At 41.7% G+C, this 17548-nt stretch overlaps 1 protein-coding gene across 7 annotated transcripts in view; it reads left to right on the top strand.

Moving 5' to 3' along the window:
• LOC137546917 (interleukin-5 receptor subunit alpha-like) overlaps nucleotides 1-17548 on the top strand; it is an 89875-nt gene that overhangs the window by 35170 nt on the left and 37157 nt on the right. For 4 of the 7 annotated variants that reach the window (XM_068269949.1, XM_068269954.1, XM_068269955.1 and 1 more), the window contains 2 exons: nucleotides 11691-11793; nucleotides 15330-15493. In XM_068269949.1, coding sequence (XP_068126050.1) covers nucleotides 11691-11793; nucleotides 15330-15493 — 267 coding nt within the window. Of the gene's footprint in view, nucleotides 1-579; nucleotides 695-11690; nucleotides 11794-15329; nucleotides 15494-17548 lie in introns of those variants that run through there. The other 3 variants (XM_068269950.1, XM_068269951.1, XM_068269956.1) reach the window with 2 other exon arrangements.

Raw genomic sequence — 17548 nt, 5'->3', positions numbered from 1 at the left:
CCAGTACAGCGCTGCTGAAGATCGCAGCGCTGTACTATGTTAATAGACGGCGGTTTCACCGTCTAATAGTCTCTGAGCGGAAATCGCCTCTGGAAGACTGAAGGTGGAGCGGAGCTCCGCTTTCAAAGTGGAGATGTGCGCGGATCGGCGCGCGATCTCCTGCTAGCCCCATTCCAGGCCATTAACACCAAATGACGTTGAGTGGTCCTGGGGCTGCCGCCGTGTTCACGCCGATTGGCGTGGAGCAGTTGGCAAGCAGTTAAACAAACAAACCAAAAAATGTACATGGCCAATCACAATTGAAATTGCTAATTGCAAAGCGCAATTACAATTGCTGGCAAAATGTTAAAATCGACAGAAATCGCTCACGAAATTGCTTACAAAAAACTTGCATAAAGCCCAAGCGATTGCCATTTGTGATTTGTAGTGGGTTCTAGGCCTCAAACTTCAGAATTTAAAATGTATTTATAATAAGAATAAGTGGCTGGATTCTGAGGTATTCAATTCTGCCTGAAAGGGCATAGAGCAGAAACTGCTCTTTCCTTCCGCCTAACACAATATTTCTATATTTCTTTTCAGTTAAGGTGCCCATACATTACTCGACTTGGCGTCTGATTGACCATCCAATTTGATAATCGAATGAGATGAAAATCCGTGCAGCCAAGAGCATGCCCGATCAACAATGCGACCAATTGCAAGTATCAGACATGATGCAAAATCTCAGGATGTTGTGCTTGAGCATATGCGTGACAGTAAAAGCGTGTGATATCCGTACGAGCGACGGAACCCCCTGGTGCTGTTCCCCCCTAGTGTAAAATGTACCCCAACAACCCCCCTGTAGGCCGATTCCCAAACAATTTCAGCATTAAATTGAAGCTATACCCCTCAGGTGCCTGTGTTAAAATTCATGCTGAAAATCGATTGGGAATCTGCCTGCATTTTGTGGCAGCCAACAGATCTCTCTCCAATCAGATGCAATCAGAGAGAGATCTGTCTCTTGGTCAATCACCTGTCAAAATAGCTATATGTACCTTAAAGTGAACCTCCATACTAAAAATCTACTCAGCAGAACTGAAAAGGCTTGGTGTTTCTTTAACAGTTTCACAGACATTTGCTTTTCTTATAGAAGTCTCATTTTTAGCTACATTTTTAGCTAAGCTCCGCCCCATCAAAGAAAACTGCCCGGGCTTTTTTCCCCTGATGCTGTGCAAAGCATGATGGGATTTCCTATGTTGTTATTCACTTTGCCTAGCAACTGGGAGGGGTGATCAGGACACAGGACAGTTGGAACTGTGACTCATGCTCCCTGTCCCTGTCACCTCCTTTCAACCAAAACAATGGCTGCCCTTATAAAATCACAAACATTTGTAAATTAATGACAGTATGTTTGTTTAAGCTGAAGTTCCTCTTTAAGCTCCATCAGCCAATTGACTGTTTATATGTGAGATTTACATTGGATGTTATTAACAGATATTAAAGGTGCCCATATATCTACTCATTTTATCGGCTGATTGACCAATAGACAGATCTGTTTCTGATCAAATCTTATCAGAGAGAGATCTGTTAGCTGCCATAAACCACATGTCGATTCCTGACCAATTTCAGCATGTGGCAGTGTGCCTTGTGACGCCGCCTTGCTGCCCTCAGCCACTGTCCCCCTAGTGTACATATACCCCATCCTCATGCTCTTGCATCAATATTTTTCCTCTCTGACACCCGTCAGACTCCTCCTCCGGGTCCGCGCCCCACGTGGTTGCGCAGGCAAACCTGGAAAAGGAGTCTGGACACAGCGGCAGGCAGAGAGGAGAGGTAAAGTGTTAATGCAGAGGCATGGGGGGTACATGTACACTGGGGGGACCGCAGCCGGGTGTTTCAGTCGCATTCGTCATTCACGGTTATTGCACACCATTACCGCCACACACCCGATCGAGCACGTTAGCCCAACATCTTGCAGCATGTTCAATCACTATTCAACCAATTTCAGACCGAAATTTGTCGATTTGTCAAACGGGCATGCTTTTGGCACTGACTTTCATCCAATTCGATAATTATTGAATCGGATGGTCGATCAGCCGCAAAATCGGTAGATGTATGTGCACCTTGACAGACAAACATTACTAAGCCACCCTTATCTCTATATGAAGTACAGGAAGGCTGGGCTTGAATCTTTCAAAGGAGACAATAAGGAAGATGCAAACTATTGTAACTTTATCTTGATCATTATTAGGCAGGAGTTAGGAAAAGCATTTTGTAGACAGCAGAAAGATTATATTTTTCTAATGCTTGTCTCTGTTTTCCCATGTACGGCTGCACTGTGTGCTTGTTGTGCAGCAAAGTCACCAAACTGCCACGCCAATGTTTAATTACAATGAATGCAACTGAATGGAAGCGTGTCAGTGGTTGATACATAGCCGTCAATTCACCAGAGGTTACCAAACTCTTTATCACATGGTTGGTAATTTACCTCATGTGATAACTTAAAGGGGAACTGAAGAGAGAGGTATATGGAGGCTGTCCTGTTTATTTCCTTTTAATCAATACCAGTTGCCTGGCAGCCCTGCTGGTCTATTTCTCTGCAGTAGTATCTGATTAAAACCAGAAACAAGCATGCAGCTAGTCTTGTCAGATCAGACTTATAAGTCTGAACCACTGAAACACCTGATCTGCTGCATGCTTGTTCAGGGGCTATAACTAATAGTATTAGAGGCAGAGGATCAGCAGGGCTGCAAGGCAACTGGTATTGTCTAAAAGGAAATAAACATGACAGCCTCCATATACCTCTCTCTTCAGTTCCCCTTTAAAATAGCAATTCTCCAGAAATATAAGCTAAAATTCCGACAGGTCGAAATTCATGCGATAAATGTGCAATAAATAATCGGTATTAATTTGTTATTTTTTTTCAAAATCACAATTCACCAGGGAAAAAAAAAGGGGGGGGGGGGTGACCATTCGTTACTTTAGATCTATTTATCACCTAAATGTACCTGGCGATATGTGGTTTTTCGCACAGCTGCTGCAGCTCACTCTGCAGCTAGTTTACAAGCAGCACACTGTAACAGCTTATACTGTACATATTTCAGGCACCAGAGAGCAGCCCATTTACAATATTAAGTAATATTAAGTATTTACAATACTAAGTGGATGGGTGAAACGAAAAAAGAATATGGATTTTTCTTCGGGAGGGAGTGCGAAAACGTATCCAAATACCTCCTCCGTTTCACCCATCCACTTAATATTGTAAATGCTTAATATGCCGAACGGAGGGAGAGATTTGTAATGGAAGGAGAGGGTAAAAAAACAGGGAGGGAAACCCTCTGCGGTCACATGCTGGTAATAACCTCCTCCTCCTACCCACAATCCTTTACTTCCAGCTTCCAGAGCAGCAAAGTATTGAATGCAAATCATTAACACTGCATAACTACCGACCGTTTTTCATTCGGTTTTCACATCCATATCGCACCATTATCGCCTGCTACCGAACACTCTTCTAACAATCGACGCACAGTGGTGAATTGCAAAAAAAAATTAAAATGCTGCATGAGGTAAAATACCGACCTTTAATCACTTACTAACTCTCCTCTGGTGAATTGAGGCCATGGTGTTGTTACTCTTCAGCAGAAAACTGTCTTATATAACATGTTGCCGGCGGCTCTTTCTTGCTGAGATATACTGTATATGCAGGGGACAGACACCACTGTAGGGATGAGTGCGGTAAATTGACTAGTTTAGTCTTGCAGAGAATTGGCCCCAGTTCTGGCAAACTTAAAAGTCAGGTTCACCATGTGGCTCAGTGGCTGGCAGATGAGAAGGAGGAAGTACACGGGGGGTGTTTGGGCAGGAGAAGATTGTGTGGGAAACATGGGAAATTCCCAGTGCCCAGCCAATAACTTCTTCCCACAATGCAACACTTGTCCCTGCAACTAAACTAATTCTAAAGCATCACACCACAGGTCTTTATACAGGGAAAAAGAGGGGTACTTCTCATTTTGTCTTGTGATGTCATACATGCTGTTTGGAGGAAGAGGAATAGAGAGAGAAAGAGCTGCATCTATTTTAGGCAAAGTTAAAGTAAATCTGAAGCTATATTGAAAAAAAACAACAACAACAAAACAAGGAAAGGGAAAGCTCTTGGTCTTAATGAGCCTTCCCGTTCCTCACACAGTACCCGCTTTCCAGCACTTGATCCCCAGTTCAAATCTCCCGCCGCAAGGCTTCAGGAGTCTTCGGGTAGCCCGAGTGCTCTCAAAGTACCGCAAACGCGATACAGAGCCTCCTGACTTCCGGAGCACTCGGGCAGCGGCAGAGAGCAGTCTCCGACCTGCGGACACTAACAGCCTGGATTCGTTTTGTGGAAGGTATAATACAGTTTTGTTTATTTTGTTTGTGGTTTTTGCTGTAACTATTCTAGCAATTACTTCACTAGTTCACTTTTATGCATTGACACCCTGTGCAGGCTAAACTAGTAACAGTTTGTTACCGTATTTAATTGATTGTGACTACAGTGATTACCTACATAACCATGTCAATCATCTGTGTGTGACAAAACTGTCCAAAAAATCTGGGTCATCTCATGACTAGCACATTACTAGCCTGCTAGCATTTATTACATACAAATGATAATATATATCATTTCAAGTTAATGCTTTGTGTTAATTATCTCAGACACTGACCCTTATCTAGTTAACTTTTCTCATGCGTTTTCTCCCAGAATATAATTTTTAATCTTACCTAGCAATAAAAAAATACTAAGTAGTAGAAAAAAGGCAAATTCAAATGTATTCTCAGTAATTTCTTGCGCAGTGAAAGCTTTAAAAGTATTTCCTTGTTAAGGTTTGAAAATATTTCATTGGAGAATATTTTGGAATAAAGTTAATAGAGTATGGCCCACTGTGTGATAGTTGCTCCTGTTACTGGCTTATCATTCATAATACTACTAACTATTCTGTGTACAGTGCCTACCTACACCTCCACTGCCTATTTATTACATTGTAAGGATATTGTTTAAAAAAAAAAAAAACAGCTATTTCTGGTTCATGGTATATGTCCCTCTAATAGTTACAGCAAACAATGTAGTAGATAAGGAGCACCAATGGATGAGGTGGCGTGCTAGACCCCTGCCCTAGTACCTCAAAGGGCACACAGTACAGCGCCACCAAAATAAATTATAGCTCTTTTATTTGAAAGGCAGCAATTACAGACTGCTGTTTCAGGCTCTGTGGCCCTTTATCAAATTGCAGAAAGTCACGTCTATTTCTGCAATTTGATAAAGGGCCACAGAGCCCGAAACAGCAGTCTGTAATTGCTGCCTTTCAAATAAAAGAGCTATAATTTATTTTGCTGGTGCTGACCCATCTTTGTGGACTTCACTAATAGTTACAGTCATGATTGTCGAACACTAGGAATCCAGGCGCAGCTGGCGCCACCATAGAATGTAATAGGAATTGCGGCTATAGCAGCGCACAGTGAATAACATCGGCGCCATCAGAAGACGGAGCTGAAGTTCCTTTTAAAACACTGTAATTCGTCCGCCAGCAATAGCTGGAAGCCGAATTACATCATTCCTCGCCATCCACATGGACCTGGAGGGGGAATAGTAATTAACGCCGCCGGGACTTGTGCAGCAGCAGGATAAGCCATATATCTGCTGTACCCTGCGCTCAAGTCTCCTGGCGCGATTTCTCTGTTATGCATCTGTGTAGGCTTTTTTTTTCCACTAGTTAGTGTCAACATTTTTGGTGACATTCACGTTGTTGTGCTGAAAACTAGCAATCAGATGTATATGTTTATATAATGTAATATTCAATTTTTTCAAGTTTGAAAAAAATTGTTCTGCTTTATAAACACTTTGTACATGGAGTTTATATGTTCTCCCCATGTTTCTGTGGGTTTATTTTGGGTATTACAGCTTCCACCCAACCCCATATCACATAAACATACACAGGAAAAAAATGGCCTAAGGCTTTGTTCACATTATAAATCGCCAGCGCTATTGCAAGCGCTGAGCTATTTATACTGTTATTTTTGATGACCTTTTCCCTGCGATTTGCACGTAGAAAATTGCTTTTGCTCAGCGATGTTTTTTTTTTTTTTGACTGACGTCAGGAAGTGAACTCTTTAGCCCGGAAATGAATAAATACAATGGGCTTGATTCACTAAGACAAATAACATGCCTTATCAGAGTTAAGGGGCCTTTTTGCAATTTGTTCGTGAGAGATCGCACATTTTATAGTTATATTATACAGTATATATACTGTTTATGCCATTAGTATTACTAGACATTTGGCATAATTTATTATGTTGTATATTAATGTGCATAATAGGAACTATAGAGCCTTGCCCATTTATTATTAGTCTGTATACAGACTTATGGATGTCATGCGACCATGCCTTGTTTTTAACATTATTTTTGATCATGCACATTTGATACAATAAAGAGTTTCTGAACAGTGAAGCAGTGATTAATTTTGATTTCGTCAATTATGACTTCAGAGTGGGAATTCTGATTCTTGAGGTTGTTTGTGCATGTTAAGTGACAGGCAGCCTATTGGGCTAATCAAAGTGCGGCGATAATGTCCTTTAAAGTGATTGGACCTGCAGTGGGTTAAGGGTAGGACGAGTGGAGCTTTTGTCATTGCCAATTAGCAGGCATATGTGCAGATCCGAGATGAAAAACTAACTATAACAAGTAACTTGTCTATATATCTTATTAGATGGTTTACACAGCAAATCTAGCTGAAAAACAGCTGCAATAGTTTATGATTATTTATTCCTGTGATACAATGAGGGTAGCCATTTTCTGTTTGTCACATTATCACAGGCTGAGGGCTGGAGATGCTATCAGCTTGCCTGTGTGTAATGTGACAAATTCAGTGCCCCCTCCTCCTCTCTCCTCCCCTCTGCCTCTGAAATCTCTGGCTACAGTGGCTAGTAACCTCCTCCTCCCCCTGCCCCAAATGAGCTCCCATAAGCCCTTGCTACATGGGACTAAGTGACAAGGCTCTCTGAAAAGCTGTGGGCGAGGCTTGTTTAGTTTATAGGGAATTGGAGTATTAAAACAAAACAAAAAAAGTGTTTGGCTTGAACAATGCCCTATAAACTATATGAAAGGAACACAAGTATGCAATGAGTAAAAGTTTATCTCGGATCCACTTTAACTCTGATAAGGCCCCTTAACTCTGATAAGGCACGCTATTTGTCTTAGTGAATCAAGCCCAATGTAAATGATATAATAAGAGACATGTGTCCCTGCGTACACCTGTCTCTGTGTCGCTGGGTCCGTGCTTTTAGCTACTGCACATGTGGGCAGCATGGACCCAGACAGCCGTTGGGACTTGCGGACGGGGCCAGTGAGCCGGGCGTGTGCACACGAGCGGCGGGTGCGCGCGTGTGCGCAAAGACAGACCTAGAGACCATTTAAAATGGGCTTGGATCTACTAGTTTATACATAATACCGCTCGGGAAATCGCTATAAAATGCACTTTTTCAAGCACCTTGCGATTTCCCTATACCTTCCATTGAGGCAAAGGGCTCAGAAAATGGTACATGTAGCGCATTTGCGATTTTAATAAAATCGAAAAGTGCACATGTGAATACTCTCAGCGGGAAACATTGCACAAGAGCTATTGGGGCGATTTCTAAAATCACCAGCGCTTAAAAAAAGCTGCAAACGCTTATAGTGTGAACGAGCGCTTAGGCTACAAAAGGAACATAAGATAATGACTGTGCATGGATCCGCTCTGTTGGCCTGCGCAAGCAGGCAGTTTTTTGTCATTTCCAGGGTTGCATTCTGCAGGTCTCTGGAAAAGAGACCTTTTATCAGCTTGCAGCTTGCTGCAGTGGTAATTTGCATCCACTTGTTTCGCAAATTGACTTCTCTACTTCTCTGGAAGGGCTCCAGTATAAATGTCACTTCCTCTCAGAAGTCTTTGCTCATCATAGTTCCTGCTTAGTCAGTCTGTATTGAGCCCAGCCTTTTGTGATCTGTTTGCAAGGTTTTTTGTTAGCTTATTCAGGAGTTGGTTTCTCAACTCCTGTCAGCTTGAACTCATCTTGCTATTTTGATCTCTTCTGTTAGTTAGGGTGGTACACTTTCTCGCTGTTGCGCTTAACGCGCGGCGGCTGTGCCTTGAACGCTTTTTGTCTCTGTTGCGCATGACGTGAGGAGACCGCGTTTAGCTAGTACGTTTGTTATTTTCACATTGTATTTGATGTGTTCCGTTTTCTTGTTCTCGTCTTAGTGCTGCGGTTGCATTAAGGCGATTCTCTGTCTATTGACGAAGTGAGCGTTCACTGCAGTTGTGTATCGCTACTTCGTCTCATGCTCTGTAAGCGCTCAGCTATTCCGTCTGTCTGAAGTCTGCGAAGTGAGCGTGCACTGCGGTTGTGCATCACTACTTCGATCTCTGTACTTCTCTCTTCTTGTCTCACGTTGGGAATGAACGCCGTTGCATGGTTTGCAACTAGATTGGCGGACATTCCTTCAGTCTGTCTTAGTCTTGTCTGAAGTTTGCAAAGTGAGCGTGCACTGCGGTCGTGCATCGCTACTTCGATTCCTGTTACCTCGTTCTCTGATCTTGTGTTGTGGATGAATGCCGTTGCATGGCTTGCAACTAGATTGGCAGACATCCATTCATTCTATGACTGTCCAGTCTGTTTCTATGCATTCTGCTCTAGTCTATCCTGTCTCAGTGCTGTGTTCACACTTGTGCATTGTTTTTGCATTGTGCAGTCGCAGTCTAGCGTCTCTGGATCGCACAGAGGCAGGGCAGTTTCTAGGCTAAATTGCACCCAGGGCGAGGGTGTAAAAATTGTGCTCCCTTCCCCCACACCCGTGGACTCGGGAACCATAACTCTTTAGAAACAGAAACATAGACACAGGTCACAAGTAGATCTGCCTACTTTCTAGTGACCAGCCGCTCATCCAGGAGGAAGCAGGAAAACACCCAGGCGAGGAGAGCCTGGAAAGCCGACTCCTCCATGGGTGCCGTGCACTCACAGCCTGCAGTACTGCTACAAGACATCAGGTGTCATCACGTGGTGGTGAAGTGATAATGACTTGACGTCTGACGCAGGCAGCCTAGGAGGAGTCAAGGAAGGTGATCGATCTGGCAATCTTCTGTCTTCTTCCATTTGGCTGCACCGTGCGTCACCAGCTCCCTAGTGGTAATGTCCTTCTGCCTGCGCCCCCCTTCATCTACTTGCTGGTCTGCGCCCAGTGTGGTCGCCCTGCCCGCACTGCCCAAGAAACGGCCCTGCACAGAGGAATCTCTCCTCTGTGCTCCACAGCGCCTTCTGCTGGCTGCTTTGTTTCCACCATTACTGGACCCCCTTTTGTTTGAACGTTTATAGGAGATCTTCTCTGTGTCAGCGCACCTGCTGTGCGCTGACCGAGGAGATTATTCCGCATTCGTTACAGACTGGCTATGGTAGATTGTGAGCTTCTCTGAATGTCCTTCAGAGAAGCTCACAATCTACCATAGTCAGTCATTATCTTATGTTCCGTTAGTGTCACGACTATTTACACAACATAAGAGGATTGCAGAAGATACCAGAAGATGGATTCAGGATTAAGGCATAGGCCTCAATTCACTAAGCTTTATCGAACATTTAAAGAGAACCCGAGGTGGGTTTGAAGAATATTATCTGCATACAGAGGCTGGATCTGCCTATACAGCCCAGCCTCTGTTGCTATCCCAAACCCCCCTAAGGTCCCCCTGCACTCTGCAATCCCTCATAAATCACAGCCACGCTGCTGACAAACAGCTTGTCAGAGCTGGCTGTGTTTATCTCTATAGTGTCAGTCTGCTGCTCTCCCCGCCTCCTGCAGAACTCCAGTCCCCGCCTGCATCCCTTCCCTCCCTGCTGATTGGAGGGAAGGGACGGGGGCAGGGACCGGAGCTATGCAGGAGGCGGGGGAGCAGCTGAGACTGACTACAGATGTAAACACAGCCTCACAGCACGGCTGTGATTTATGAGGGATTGCAGAGTGCAGGGGGACCTTAGTGAGGTTTGGGATAGCAACAGAGGCTGGGCTGTATAGGCAGATCCAGCCTCTGTATGCAGATAACATTCTTTAAACACACCTCGGGTTCTCTTTAATACTTTACCTACATGAGTAAAATCTAATTTTGAATTCACTAAGGTGTTATAGATTTATCGAATGTTTTTTCGATAAAATGTTTAATAAATCTATAACACCTTAGTGAATTCAAAACTAGATTTTACTCATGAAGTAATTTATCAAATGTTCGATAAAGTGTTTGATAAAACTTAGTGAATTGAGGCCAAATAAAGAAGTTAAGACAGTGACATAATGAGAGCACTCTAGACGTGCAGTGCTAGGGTCCCAATATCAAACCTCAGACAGTACGCTATATTTGTGATGTTTGTATGTGTCCATCATGTTTGTGATTTCTCCTACATTCTTTCTCTCAATATATATATATATATATTATTTATTGTATTTATAAAGCACCAACATATTACGCAGCGCTGATATACGGAATACACATACGGAAATTTTTCCAGGAAATCATGTATTTCTCACAGAATAGTATTGCAGTAACACGTTTTGCTATACAAATGTGTTCCCCTTTGTGTGTATTGGAACAAAAACAAAAAAAAGGGAGGAAAAAAAGCAAATTGGACATAATGTCACACAAAACTCCAAACATGGGCTTGACAAAATTATTGGAACCCTTTCAAAATTGTGGATAAATAAGATTGTCTTAAAGTGTACCAGAGATTAACGATATTAAAAGATTTAAACATACCTCCAGCACCATCCGCATGGATCGCTCCCATGCCACTGTCCTCAGTCTTTTCCATCTTTTGTACTGTGTCCCGTAACTTCGACCAGTCGAGGCCAGTCTGAGCAAGCACAGTGCGCTCTTTCCGTCTCTCTTCAGCGGAGAATAGTACTGCACAGGCATTAATCATTAATAAATTAAGCATGTGATGCTCTCAGCTAATCCTGTTAAGAATTTTATTATTTTATGCTAGCAAAAATATAGTCTTGAAATGGAAATTACCATCTCCCCCCTCTCTGATGGAATGGAAAAAACGAATTAACCAAATCCTACCGCTGTTTAAGCTCACATATCAAGTGAGAAACCTATTTACCAAATTCGACAAAGTTTGGAGTAGATGGGTTGACGTCTTGGATTCCACGATTCCCAATGTGGATATTACTATTTCAGATCAATATTCCAACTTGCTCAATATCACTTGTAATCTGTACACTTACCATGTCTCTATTGGTCACCAAACGGACAGACTGCAGTTTTTGTTTGTTTTTATTTTATGTTATGTTCCTTTTTACTTATGTGAAAAATACAAATAAAAATTATCTTTCTCTCTATCTATCTATCTATCTATCTATCTATCTATCTATCTATATACACACTGTATGTATACCATGACGGAGATTTGACTATGGTTGGGCTAGATTATGTGTTCTTCTGGTTGCCAGTTATTGACTTTATGATGTAAGACGTCAACACTATAAAAATACATACATATAATAAAGTGTAAAACAGGGATCGAAACTTATACAATATCTCACTAGAACTAAAAGATTCAATTTTGGAAAGAGCTGCTGTTTCACATTTAAACCACAAAATGTGTGCTTTATCTCTCTTATAAAAAAATAAAACGTTTTAATTGAAGTAAATTGTATTTTTTATTTTCAGTTTAGTAATACTATATGTGAAATGGATACAGCAGCGTGTGTTGTATTCTGTTGTCTGATGTGGCAGTGCTGTTACTCATATGAAGACTTTCAAGAATGCAACAGTAAGTGTCTAAGATATGCTGAGTTAAGGCCCATACACACGTCGGATTTCCGCGAACAACAGGTCGTTTGAACGTCCCGTCGTTCGCCCGCTAAATCGGGCGCGTGTACAGGCTGTCGTTCGCTTGATAAGGGTGAGTTTGAGCGATAAACTCGCCCTTATCAAGCGAACGACAGCCTGTACACACGCCCGATTTAGCGGGCGAACGACGGAACGACGGGACGTTCAAACGACCCGTTGTTCACGGAAATCCGACGTGTGTATGGGCCTTTATGCAATGTCATTTTCCTTATATACTGTACTGTATAAGCAATGACAGGTGTAAAAGAAGACAGCAATTACTGGCAAAAATGTAAAGTGTCAAAGTCAAAGACTTTTGTGTGTGGCTAGTTGCTGGTGTGTGCACTGGCACGCAGTTCCCATGTTTAAGGTTGTGTGCACACATTTGGATGACAAAGGTAATTTTGTAACAGAACTTTATCTGGAACATGTAAGGCCTGGCTCTAAATGCAGGTCTGCGACATAAAAACAGGAAACTTGGGTGCCGATGGTGCCACAGAAGTTTGGGTACCATTGACGCCCACAGGATTTCTGGTTATATATGGAAATTTGGGCGCCTAGAGGCCCCCCGGAAAGGTTTTTGGGTTAAGCATCAGCAGGAGGGGTGGTTAGACAAACTTAGGCATTGGCAGAGAGGGGACGGTTCTGTGTGAGAGTAGAACTTGCACAGAAATAAAAAGGAACCCAGAGAGCCTGAAATAGAGTGGTACGTTCAAGAAGCAATTGGTAGTAGTAAGGTGTACAAGAATTTATACTCACAAATGTGGGTTTCCACAAAGGCAGCCACTGTATAGGCAGGTAGGATGTTATGACCATGTCAAACCTTTGACTTGGACCCAGACTTGTCTAGGTTTTGGAGATGTCCCGAACATCAAATTTCCCATTCGCCAAAGTCGAACTCCCGGAAAAGTTTGAGACCGGGTGAACTTCCATAGATTTCAATGGTCAGGCAAATTTAGAAACATACAAAGACTGGTTCTGGCCACAAAGTGATGGAAAACTTGTTTCGAATGGTCTAATACCTGGATAGGGGCATGCCGGAGGGGTGATCCATGCCAACAGTCCCACCAAAATTTACAGAGTTGATGCAGCATCTGGTTTTAATCCCTAAAGATCAGAAATCACAGTACATTCCTACACTTGATGAATAAAGGGCTGCTTTTAAATGTCCAGAGTGGTAATGTAAGGTGGCACACAATTATATCACTAGAAGTGGGCACAGGTGTGGGTCAGTGCCAGTGGGCTCTGTCTGTGGACTAGCAGACAGACACTGAGAGTATGCAACAGTTCAAACACAAAACAGTGATAATAACAGATGCCCTGGAGCAGTACTTAGTACTCTGCCTGTGTGCTGTTATGTAGGCACACAAATATCACTAGAAGTGGGCACAGGTGTGAGTCATTGCCAGTGGGCTCTGTCTGTGGACTATCAGAAAGACACTGCGAATTTGCAACAGTTCAAACACAATACAGTGATAATAACAGAGGCCCGGGAGCACTACTGTGCTTGTAGTGGGCACTGGGCACAATGGTGGGTGCTTGTGGGCTATGGAGTGATGCACACACACACAAAAAAAATGCAGAAGGATGAAGTAGCCCTCAGAAGGACTGTTTGGGATGTTTTAACAGCAAATAAGTCAGCGAGGATCAAAATAAACAAGCCTAGCTAACGCTTTCCCTATCTCCAGCAAGCTCTATGCATTCCTTTCACTATTCCAGCCGAAGACAGACTGGAACATGGCGGGCACGAGTGTATTTTTATACAGTGGAGGACATGAGGGCCCATGAGGGAGTGCAGGCTGATTGGCTGCCATGTGCCTGCTGACTGTGATGTAAGGGGTCAAAATTTAGCCCAATGATGGGCCGGGTAAAATATTGACATGTGCTCGCCGATCGCGGCGAGCACGAATACACAATCTTTGCGAATACTGCTCGCCGACAAAGCTTTCGGGCCATCTCTACTAGTTTTTACTCCTTTGATTACATTTCCTGATGAAGCAGGATAGAATCTGTGAAATGCATTGCATTGCGGAGCACTTAAATAAACAGTATCTTAGTTGAACTTTAATCAACATAGTCTGTGTTTTACTTGTTGGGGAGGTAAGCCAACCACTGTTGCTCTTTTTAACCATTTTTTTTTATGTTTTTATTCTATTCTGGCGACTCTGTTTAAAGCGGAATATAACCCTGCATTTCAACTTTGCTCTAAAACATTATTTACAGCATATTATATGCAACCAGCAATTTTTTTTTACTAGACCAGCATTGGAAGGGTTAAACACAGAGGTTTAAAGTTCGGTGGAGAGATATGCAGAAGTTCAGATAGATACATTTAACTACATAGAATGTAACAAGTGATAAATAGTTACACACTCTTTGGCTGTCCTCCAGCTCCTCAGTCAGAGAGAGTGAGTCACATGCCACACTTAGATACATTTATGCAAACAAAATGTATCTATGTCAGCTTCGGATGCTTCTGCAGTTCTGTCCAGGAACTTTAAAGCTCTGTGTAACCCTTCTAATGCTGGTCTAGTAAAAAAAAAATGCTGGTTGCATAAAATATACTGTAAATAATGTTTTAGAGCAAAGTTGAAATGCAGGGTTATATTCCGCTTTAAGCTTCTCTTCTACTGTGTGAGAGCTGTGGTAAAATATTGGTAACATATACTGATATTTTACTGACAAAAATGTACTGTAAAATAGTAGAATAACAGTAAATGTTACAGATATTCTACTATCGGCTATATTCCAGCACCCAAGTTTCTGATGCCTTTATTTCGCATACATACTTATTCTGTTAATTTTTTCTATGAAATATTGAATACTTTAACCCGCTGGGCGTTCTGATTATTTTTGGTGCACGGACACGGGAGGGTTTTTTTCACCTAATTTTTTTAACATGTAGCTAGCCTAGCGCTAGCTACATGACTCCCCCCCTCCGTATGGCGTCCGCCCAGCCCCTCCGATCGCCGTCGGTGCATATTCCCTATAGGAAATCCCTGCGGTGTTACTGGACGAGCTGAGCTTGTCCGTAACGCCCTGGAGGTTAAATCATGCATTTTTTACAAAAACTTCACAAATACGTGTGACTTATTTGTAGAGCGTGGAGCCCAACTATAAATGAATGGTCCCTGCCATCACTTTCAATACAGATTTGTCCTGAAATATAAGGAATACTTTAACCCTGACTTTCACCTAATGATTGCACCCAACTTTATTTTTTTATTATACTAATTTATGGAACAAAACAGCTAACTATGAGAGGAATAAATTAATTGTTACAGGTTTAAGTTCTAAACTATATACAAGTATTTTTCCTATACAGCATTTTTTTCAGATCTACAGTATATTAACCTTACCCACATTTTGCTAAGCTATTCACTTTTTATGACAGTAGTTAATTTAAATTCTAGTGATTGGAATTTACAAATGTCAGTATCTAACTGCTAATTACTGAACAGGCTATATTTTTCACAGCACTCAATGGCCAACTACAACCAATAAATATATCAGTGGAACTCCGAGGAAATGATTTAGCTGTCGCTTGGGAATGTGATTTTCTCGAGGAGACTCCGGAAGACACTGCATATGAGATTTACTTGAAAAGAGATAGTGATACAGAATGGCATTATGAGACTCAGGTATAATAGCTAATATATATACATTGCAATACATTTTACATTAAACTATCAATATACATGAGATCCACAAGAAATAGAAGCACAAGCCCAAACCACAGGGTTTGCCCTGCTTTTAATATACAGCATCTCCTCTATATAAAAATGCATTTCCAATCTCTCCACATACCACAGGCCACTATGTCAACTAGTATTTGTGTTCAAATCTAGGGCCCAGCCTGTTTGCAGTGAGTGATGAAAGTACCAAAAGTATTTCAGGTGCTATATTAGGTTAGGACAAAAGTCGCGTAGAAAGGGAAAACCATAGTGTGATTCTATTTTATGAAAAGGAAGAAGCATATATAGAAGGAGGGGCAACATTGCAGCTTTTTCTGTGTTGGCTATTTAAAGAGAATCTGTATTGTTAAAATCACACAAAAGTAAACATACCAGTGCTTTAGGGGACATCTCCTATTACCCTCTGTCACAATTTCGCCACTCCCCGCCGCATTAAAAGTGGTTAAAAACAGTTTTAAAAAGTTTGTTTATAAACAAACAAAATGGCCACCAAAACAGGAAGTAGGTTGATGTACAGTATGTCCATACATAGAAAATACATCCATACACAAGCAGGCTGTATACAGCCTTCCTTTTGAATCTCAAGAGATCATTTGTGTGTTTCTTTCCCCCTGTTCTCATGCACTGAAGTTTCAGGCTGCTCTTTTCTTCCTGCAAACAGCTTTGCCCTTGTCTGTAATTCCTAACTATGTGAAAGCCCAGCCAGCTCAGAGGACGATTTATCCAGCTTGTAAAAGATAAGAGAGAAGAGAGAAGCTGCTCTAATCTAAATAACACACAGGCAGTGTGCATAGAGGCGCCTGGAAGGGGGAGTTCATAGCAGAACCACAACACTGAAGAACTTGGCAGCCTTCCAGACACAGGCTGACAAGTCTGACAAGAGAGAGATAAGTTGATTTATTACAGAGACTGTGATAGTACAAAGTGCTGCAGTAAGCCAGAACACATTAGAATAGCTTTTGGAACTTGTAGGATGATAAAAAACAGGATGCAATTTTTGTTACAGAGTCTCTTTAAAGACATTGGAAAAGGGGATTCATTTACAGAAACACCAAGAAGGACACAGTTATGAGATAAATAAAATACACCCTCATTCAAGGGTAAGGTTTATCTACCGGGATGTATTATGCCAATAAAAAAAAAAAAAAAAAGAATCTCCTGATCTTAACCCATTCAGGTTCCGTGGTTTTTATGAGAGAAATGTTCACCTCCCATTCATTAGCCTATAACTTTATCACTACTTATCACAATGAACTGATCTATATCTTGTTTTTTCCGCCACCAATTAGGCTTTCTTTGGGGGGTACATTTTGCTAAGAGCCACTTTACTGTAAACGCATTTTAACAGGAAGAATAAGAAACAAATGGAAAAATTCATTATTTCTCAGTTTTCAGCCATTATAGTTTTAAAATAATACATGCCTCCACAATTAAAACTCACGTATTGTATTTGCCCATATGTCTTGGTTATTACACCGTTAAAATTATTTCCCTATCACAATGTATGGCGACAATATTTTATTTGGAAATAAAGGTGCATTTTTTCCATTTTGCATCTATCACTATTAACAAGTTTAAAATAAAAAAAATATAGAAATATTTCATCTTTACATTGATATTTAAAAAGTTTAGAGTCACCCTTAGGTAAATATTTACATATTTTTTGTTTTTTTTTATTGTAATGGGTTTTTTTTATAGTAAACATTTTATTTGGGTAGTTTTGGGAGGGTGGGGGGTAAACAATAGATTTATAATGTAAATGTGTGTTCATTTTAATGTATTTTTATTCTCAGTTGTAGTATTACTTTTTGGCCACAAGATGGCGGCCATGAGTTTGTTTACATGACGTCACTCTAAGCGTAACACACGCTTAGAGTGGCGCATCGGGCAGCTTCCGAGAGAAGCTGTCGCTTTTTCAGCGGGGGAGAGGAATCAGTGATCGGGCACCATAGCCCGATACATTGATTCCCTGGCTACTGAATCCGCGGCCGGGAGTGCGCG

Source organism: Hyperolius riggenbachi, chromosome 2, assembly GCF_040937935.1.
Source record: "Hyperolius riggenbachi isolate aHypRig1 chromosome 2, aHypRig1.pri, whole genome shotgun sequence".
Taxonomy (NCBI): Eukaryota; Metazoa; Chordata; class Amphibia; order Anura; family Hyperoliidae; genus Hyperolius; species Hyperolius riggenbachi.
This window is presented reverse-complemented; position numbering and strand designations above follow the sequence as displayed.